Here is a 9,192-nt window from a genome sequence, read left to right as displayed (position 1 = left end):
GTACGGATGGAAAATCCTATTCATATACTCCATAAATACCCCAGGCGCATTAGTCACACCAAAAGGCATTACAGAATACTCATAATGTCCATACCTTGTTCTGAAAGCAGTCTTCTGAATATCCTCAGTTTTCACACGTATCTGATGATACCCCGACCTCAAATCTATTTTGCTGAACACACTCGCACCAACCAACTGATCCATCAAATCATCAATCCTCGGCAAAGGATACTGATTCTTGATCGTCACTTTATTCAGTTGCCTATAGTCCACACACAACCTCATAGTACCTTCTTTCTTCTGAACCAATAACACTGGTGCACCCCACGGTGACACACTCGGACGAATAAATTTCTTATCCAACAGATCTTCCAGCTGACTCTTCAATTCAGCTAACTCAACAGCAGACATACGGTACGGAGCCATCGATATCGGCCTAGTACCAGGTACCAAATCAATCGAGAATTCAACTTCACGCTCTGGCGGTAATTCATTCACTTCTTCAGGAAACACATCAGGAAAATCACACACCACGGCTAGATCGCAAATCACCAGTTTATCTTTAGCCTCCAAAGTCGCTAACAGCATAAACAACTCTGCCCCATCTGCTACTGCCTCATTCACCTGCCTTGCTGATAGAAACAAACTCTTTCCTTCCTCAATCTCGGGAAAGATCACAGTCTTATCAAAACAGTTGATATAAACTCGGTTAAACACCAACCAGTTCATACCCAGGATAACATCAATCTGCACTAGTGGAAGACACACGAGGTCCATCCCAAAGTCTCTACCAAAAATACTCAAAGGACAATTTAAACAAACTGAAGTAGTAGTCACTGAACCCTTCACAGGAGTATCAATCACCATACTTCCATGCATCTCAGATATCTCTAATTTAAGTTTCACAGCACAATCCAAAGATATAAAGGAATGAGTCGCACCTGTGTCAATAATAGCTACAAGAGGAAAGCCATTAATATAACACGTACCTCGGATCAAACGATCATCTACAGAAGTCTTAGAACCCGATAAAGCAAAGACCTTGCCTCCCGACTGGTTCTCTCTCTTCGGCTTAGGACACTGTGGGCTAATATGACCCACCTCTCCACAGTTGAAACAAGTCATAGTCTTCAACCGGCACTCTGCAGCCAAGTGACCACCTTTGCCACACTTGAAACACTTCTTCTCAGCACTGGTACACTCATGGATACGATGTCCAGCCTGACCACATCTGAAACACTTAGCAGGGGCACTGGAGTCTCCCCCACTAGGTCTCCTCATCCCACTCTACCTCTGGAAACCTTTGCCAGCTGCATACGGTTTCCCACGATCATTCTGATTCTTGCCTTTCCTATCAACCCTCTGCTGATAGCTCTCCGCTCTGGCCTTGGTATCCTGTTCAAAAATCCTGCAACAGTCAACCAAGTCAGAAAACACTCTGATCCGCTGATACCCAATAGCCTGCTTGATCTCGGGACGTAACCCGTTCTCAAACTTTACACATTTTGAAAATTCCCCAGTAGCCTCATCATAGGGAGTGTAATACTTCGACAGCTCTGTGAACTTAGCAGCATACTCAGTAACAGACCGGTTGCCCTGCTTCAATTCTAAGAACTCTATCTTTTTCTTTCCTCTGACATCCTCTGGAAAGTACTTCCTCAGGAATCTCTCTCTGAACACCGCCCAAGTGATCTCAGCATTCCCAGCAGCTTCCAACTCAGTGCGGGCAGCAACCCACCAATCATCTGCTTCCTCTGACAGCATATGCGTACCGAACCTGACCTTCTGGTTATCGGCACACTCAGTCACTCGGAAGATCCTCTCGATCTCCTTCAACCACTTCTGAGCACCATCTGGATCGTATGCTCCCTTGAACATTGGAGGATTGTTCTTCTGGAACTCACTCAGTTGACGAGCAGCTCCCAATCCCACAACATTCGGATTCCCTCCAAGTACTCCAGCTAGCATACCCAGAGCCTCAGCAATCGCAGCATCGTCTCTACCTCTTCCAGCCATCTCTATTCTGAAAACCCAACAAGCTAAACAATAAGTACGGATAGGGTTACACAACACCTATCACATACAGGGAAACAGAATAATTACGACTCGACTCGACCGACTATGCTCTGATACCATTAATGTAACACCCTTCTAAAATACTCCAAATTTAAATTAAAACATCAAAACATAATCAGAGTAGATATGCAATTTAAGGGTGTCACACTTGACACTTCACACCATTTTCCAAATAACTGGTCATACTCATTTGTTTATCAAAATAAAACATTGCACAATACGCAGCGGATAGAGGTCAACTCAATCATGCAAACCATGTAATCACATTACAGGTAAAACTGTTCAACAACCACAATAAAACAAGGTAAAACATCCCGTCCCGATGTTACATCTACCAGAGCATGACCCACTAAGGAACTACACTAGACTCCAAGCACTAGCTTCTACTCAATCACTGCTCGTTACCTGAAACATAGTTGTAAGGGTGAGTTCCTCAATCGATATAATAAGCATTATAAAATATCATGTAATGTTAAGTAAATGAACACATCTCATCACCCTAATCATATCACACATTCAGTAACGACAACATCAACTCATACTCAAAATCATGCTCAACATAAACATCAAAACACACGTATAATATTGGAACACATCCATTCATATTATACACAATACATACATTATGCAATGAGACTCCATGCATGCGGTACCGACTATTCGTGAACATATAGTTCAACCTCACCGATCAAATCCAGATACGGCTACCAAGCTCACTAGTCCCACTCATTTGAGACCTAGTGACTCACATCACTAATTCCTCACCATGGGAATTAGCTACCACCCCAAGGGCTATGCTATGCACGCTAAATCACCTAGCATGCAAACATCAACAACAATCCACAATAATTCATCACTAATTCCTCACCATGGGAATTAGCTACCACCATAAAGGCCACAATATGCAAGCTAACTCACTTAGTCATGCAAACACCAACAATCATCCACAATGGACATATGCTCACACTCTAAGCCATAAACAGTCCATTCACAATTGCATACATAATAGATACATCCACAGCATTATGCATACAATCATACATCATCCACATATTTATCACATAATCATATCATGCCACATAATCAATCGCAGTATTAGCACGCTCTACTAATACCCCTACCGCTCAAAACAACGGGAAATGATCCCTATTATATCATACGCCAATATAGGCCAAACATCAAACATGCACACCACATTTAAATATAAATTTTTCACTTTTCACACAGTGTTAACCGGTTAACGCCCTGGGTTAACCGGTTAACGCAAACAGAACACGCTTCCTGGCAATTTTTAACAGTGTTAACCGGTTAACACCCTGGGTTAACCGGTTAACGCAAGACAGACAGCAATATTTCACAATTCATAACAGTGTTAACCGGTTAACACCCTGGGTTAACCAGTTAACGCAAGACAGAAAGCTGTTCCTGCGCTAACACGAAGCAGAATGCAGAATTCTCCGCATTTTCCGCCGTTGGAGGACTTCCGGACCTCCGATTCCAATTCCGTAAAAAGCTACACTTTCGGAAAATCAAGACTCATCCAATTACAAATTCAATTACAGCTTTAACATAACTTATTCATCTCAATTTTTCAGCATTTCAACATCCCAATTAGGGTCAAATCAATGGCTTATCACTACCCATTACATGTTAACCCATAATACCCATTAAACGACGATAAACCCCCCTTACCTGAGTTAATCCGGCAATCCTTTAGCTTCAAGCTCTTCCTTCTTCAACCTTCTTCTCCTGCTCTTCCTCTTTGCCCTTTTCTCACTTTCTTCCCTTTTCTCCCAATGTTACGTGTTCTCTGTTTTCACGTAAAAACCCTTTTTACCAAATGGGACCTTATATATATATTCCAACTTTATTATTCCAATAATAATAATAATTCCAAATAATATTCCAATAATAATCTAATTATTTAATTAAATTAATAAATATACTATTAACTTAATTTAAATAATTATCATATTTTATCGGGGTGTTACACCATACACCAAACCACAATACCAAGAGCATACCCCGTACCACCACCAACAAATAGATCATCAACTAGAGACCCAACATCACTTCGCACCCAACACATCACCCAACCAAAGCCGCCTTAGCCAGAACACTCAACGATCATTTTACACCAACCGTCCCTCCTCCTACCATAGCCAAGAAGCTCAAACATCACAAAACTGAAACCTTCAACAACCTTATCTCTACCAAACACCACAATAATCTTTCCAACCTTTCCTCGACGCATCATTCACACCAATGTCTCCCTTCATCCGTCCCGGTCGCCCACCAACAAGTCAAACACAACCCAACTACTCTGGCATGGGTCATGAACTCAGCTATGGCGGTACACCTTCGATGCATACTCAAGACTACGCTGATTTGTCTGACTATCTCAACAGGTCATCTCCTGCAGTTGGTAGTGATGTTCCTGGGTCCTCAGATGGTCAAACACCAGTGGTGAATCATCAACGTGGATTAGGGTCACGGGCTCGGGTAGCTAGGGGATGTGGGACCGGAGGTCGGTTAGGTGATCTCGGTCATCAACATTAGTCTTTTTTGTGTAAACAGAAATTTATATTAATATGAATTGATCCGATTTCGAAATTATGTATCACGTAAACTGTTTTTGAAAAAAAATTACAAAATACACTGAGGTGTCAATCCAATTGACGTCTCCCTTTAAACCATACACATGAGCGCCAATTGAATTGGCTGCACCATATGTCCTAGTCAATCCAATTGGCGTCTCCTTCTAAAAGTGGGATAATTGAGAATTTTTTTGAATTCAGTGAAAAAAATTAAAAAATTGAATTATTTTAGTAAAAAAATCAATATAAATAGTAGTACTATACTTTATTATTGTTAATGATGTGGTAGGTAGTAAACTAGGTCCTGGTCATAGAATGAACGGTGGCGCTCGTGCCACCAACCAACCACATTGATGGCCGAGGAAATTCCAATGAGTCCAGGACAACGAAATTGACTTCAAATCAAACTACATGCCCAGCATCAACCACATTTATATGAAAAATTAAACATATTCATTAGTTTCAAGAGATTATTATTAGGTAGGAGAAGTTTAGGTTGTTTGAGAAAGTCACAAAGTATGTCAACTCGATCTACCTACCACCTTAATTTTATTTCTTAGTGTCTCTAACAAACAACCTTATAAATTATAAAACCACTCTACCATTCTTACACCTCATTGTAACTTTCTCTCTCAAACCCTCTCACCACTATTCTGCTTCCTCTGTCTTTATCTCCATCTCTAGCAAAGATAATAACTAGTAAGAGTTACCTCTCTTTCTCAATCAATTAATTATGTTGCTTAATTAACTCTTGTTTATTATTCTAATTATTGATTAATTGTTTTGTTTCAGTGGCTACTGAAACTGTTTTGGTTGATGAAATCTCTTACCCTTCCAAGATCACTACTACCAAGCCTCTTTCTCTCCTTGGTCATGGTAAGTTTCTTGATCTTGGAGATGTAGATTTTCGTTCAAGATCAGTTATTGAACTGTGCTATAAGTGGATATAACCTGATTTTCTTTTTTGATCAGGGATTACTGACATGGAGATCCATTTTCTCCAAGTGAAATTCTATGCAATTGGGGTTTATTTGGAACCTGAAGTAGTTAACCATTTGCAACAATGGAAAGGTAAATCTGCTAAGGAGTTGGAAGATAATGATGACTTCTTTGATGCTCTCATATCCGGTAAGTTCTGGTCCCCTTTTTAATGCAACATTATCGTTATTAAGAGTTTCACATCGAATAATATATAACTTCAACATGTGCAACCACATGGTATCAATAGTTTGGATTTAATTTAAGATCTCATGGATCATCTGTTGGACCATCCGACAATCCCCACCCAATAGAGACAAGTTAGTTAAGAATCAATTAGGTTACTAAGACTTTTTGATATTGGCAAATGGTAATTTGTAACAAAAAGTGAATGTGTAAATGTGCAGCTCCTGTGGAGAAGGTAATTAGGCTTGTGGTGATTAAGGAGATTAAGGGTGCACAATATGGTGTTCAGATTGAGACTGCTGTGAGGGACCGTTTGGCAGCTGATGATAAATATGAGGATGAAGAAGAGGAAGCTTTGGAAAAAGCTATTGAATTTTTCCAGTCTAAGTACTTCAAGAAAAATTCAGTCATCACATATCATTTCCCTGCAAATTCTTCAACTGCTGAGGTAATGTAACAAGCAGCACTAGGCATTAGCTACCTTATTGAGCCTCTTCATTCTTATAATTAGTTGAAATTGGTTAGAGGTAGTTACAAATTGGTTAGTACTAATTGCGACTAGTACATATACCTATAAGCTTATAACCAATTTCAATGGTCATTTTACAACAAATCAAACCGACCGATGTTACATTTAACTAATTAAGGGCATGTTTGTTTGTTTTGTAGATTGTGGTATCTTTGGAGGGGAAGGAAGATTCAAAGTATGTAGTAGAGAATGCCAATGTTGTTGAGACTATTCAGAAATGGTATCTTGCTGGTTCAAGGGCTATATCTCCTTCAACCATTAAATCTTTGGCTACGAATCTCTCTGAGGAACTGTCCAAATGAAGAAAACTTTGGGTTGTGTAATCGTGTGAATCTATGTTCTTTGTTGTCATTTTGTACTAATTAGAACTTTTTCCACTTTGTTTGCGGAATTCTGCTTTTTAATTTATGGAACAATGTTAATCCTGTGAGACATGCCAAATTGACGAGTGCTTTATAAATTGTTTTTCTTTAAATAAGTTAGGGTCTCTTTAGTTGGGATAAATAGAGAGGAAGGGAGAGAATATTTAATAGTTTATGTATTTAAATTTTAAGAGAGGAAGGGGAGATAGATAGGGGGATCAAAATCTCTCATAAATCACATTTTATTTCTCTTAATTTGGGGGAATTTTGGAAGGAGAGAGATGTTTTATTTTAATTATAATTATATTTTTATTTTTATTTAAATATAAATTTAACTAATTAAAAATATTAAAAGTTCTATTTTGAATAAATTTTATCTTCTTTTTATATTTTGTGTATTTCTATATCTTTATTTTGTTATTATTATTATATGTATTTTTTTATATTTTAATGCTATTTTTTAATTATCGTAATGTTTTTGTTTATAATAATTTTTGTTAGATTTTATTGTATTTGATAATCTTTTTTAAATTATATATTATAATCGTTACGTTTTTATAAAATCTTTTATGATGTTCTTGTTGGAATTAAACTCAAGACTCTGAGTAATTCCGAATCAATCTTGATGAACAAGATTCAATCGCACTGATCGAATCCTCTCTTGTTCTTCACTCTTCACTCGAGATAATCAGTCAACATTGGTTGTAAGATTGTATTGTTGCACAATGGTGATGAAAAACAAGAAAGATTGAATTGAGAAGAAAATAGTTAGGGTTTATCGAGAGAAGGAAGAAGATGAATTTTCTGTAGAGTTCCTCTCTGCTCACAAACTGTGATTCTTTATTCTTTTGCAATTGTAAAATTCAAGTGTTTTACAATAGTAGGGGTTACTCCCTATTTATAGATTTTGTTTGCTTGCTCCATAAGCAAATTCCAAAATACCTAATTATGTCAACACTACAAAATTAGGTTTAAAATCAAATACATGTCGATGCTAACTCCTCGACACTTCGACACTCACACAATTTCGACACACAACATTTCGACGACAACAGGCTCTGTCGAAAATACTACTTTGACACAAAGAGTTACAATTCAACACACCGCCTAATTCATTGTGTCTAAGCTATCTACATTCATCATATATCCTAACTTCTTGAATACTCCGACTTGTATTCCTTTTGTCATCATATCTGCAATCTGGTTCTTAGTTCTGCAGTGTTCCAAGTTCAGCTTCGCTTCTGCCACTTGCTCTCAAAGATAATGGAATCTCATTTTGATGTGCTTGCCTCATCCATATGATATCGTATTCCTCGCAGATTGATAGCAGACATGTTGTCGATCTTTATGGTAATCGCTTCATGATTCTTTCCTGTAATCTCTTCGACCAAATTCACCATCCATGTTGCTTGCCATGCACAAATAAAAACAACTATGTATTCTGTTTCACATGATGATAGTGCCACTACCAATTCATTTCTTGAACTCCAAGCAACCGGTGCACCACCTAGCATTAACACGTAGCCAACTGTGGATTTTCTATCCTCAGCATCACTACACCAACTTGAATCGGTGTAATCCACTAGCTTGCATTCTTTTTCTTCATCAGTTGCATGAAACAAAATTCCATAGTCGAGAGTTCCATTCAGGTACCTTAGTATCCTCTTCGTCGTTGTTAGGTGTGATACCTTTGGTTTCTGCATGAATCTGCTCACCATACCTACACTGTATGCTAGACCAAGCCTTGTATGACAAAGGTATCGAAGTGATCCAATGAGTCTTCTGTACTGCATTGGATCGACATTATCTTCATTTGTGTCTTTCGACAGTTGCAATTCGGGCTCAGCTGGAGTCGAAGTTGGGTTACATTCTTGCATCTCAAATCTCTTGAGTATTTCGCCCGCATATCTTATTTGGTGCATCATCAAGCCTCTACTACTCTTGTAGAATTCAATACCAAGGAAATATAAGAGATTTCCCAAGTCTGAGATTTCAAACTCCTCACTTAGGTCATGTTTGAAATCTTCGATCTCCTTCTTGCAACTTCCTGTTATCAAAAGGTCATCGACATAGAGACATAATATAAGAAATTCACTATTGCTTCTTCTTACATATACTCCACGCTCAGTCGTGCACTTAACAAATTCCTTTTCCCCTAGGAAATTTTATATCTTCTTATTCCAAGCTCTTAGAGCTTGCTTAAGTCCATACAGGGCTTTATGCAGCCTGTATACCTTGCTTTCTTCGCCATGTTTCACAATCCCAATTGGTGTGCAACATAAACTTCTTTATCCAATAGGGCATTCAGGAATGCATATTTCACATCCATCTGATATGTGTGCTAGTTGTTCATGTTTGCTAGACCAACAACCAGCCTGATTGTGTCGATCCTAGCAACAGGTGCAAAAACTTCGTCGAAGTCGATTCCTTCCTTCTGAAGAAATACTATCGCCACAAGTCTTGC

General features: G+C 38.5%; 2 protein-coding genes across 2 annotated transcripts; one reads left to right on the top strand and one right to left on the bottom strand.

Annotated features, from left to right (window-relative positions):
• Positions 1-4,955: 4,955 nt before the first annotated feature.
• LOC127080777 (chalcone isomerase-like protein 2) lies at positions 4,956-6,844 on the top strand. The gene is made up of 5 exons (XM_051021077.1): positions 4,956-5,372; positions 5,466-5,549; positions 5,646-5,801; positions 6,059-6,285; positions 6,507-6,844. Coding segments are annotated over exons 1-5 (630 nt in total). The 5' UTR covers positions 4,956-5,371; the 3' UTR covers positions 6,669-6,844.
• Positions 6,845-7,999: 1,155 nt separating this feature from the next.
• Positions 8,000-8,521, bottom strand: LOC127079469 (secreted RxLR effector protein 161-like). The gene has a single exon (XM_051019848.1). The coding sequence runs from the start codon at positions 8,519-8,521 to the stop codon at positions 8,000-8,002; it is 522 nt and encodes a 173-aa protein (XP_050875805.1).
• Positions 8,522-9,192: the final 671 nt, after the last annotated feature.

This window comes from Lathyrus oleraceus, chromosome 5 (genome assembly GCF_024323335.1).
Source record: "Lathyrus oleraceus cultivar Zhongwan6 chromosome 5, CAAS_Psat_ZW6_1.0, whole genome shotgun sequence".
Classification (NCBI taxonomy): domain Eukaryota; kingdom Viridiplantae; phylum Streptophyta; class Magnoliopsida; order Fabales; family Fabaceae; genus Lathyrus; species Lathyrus oleraceus.
Note: the sequence above shows the minus strand (reverse complement) of the source record. Positions and strands in the feature narration are given on the sequence as shown.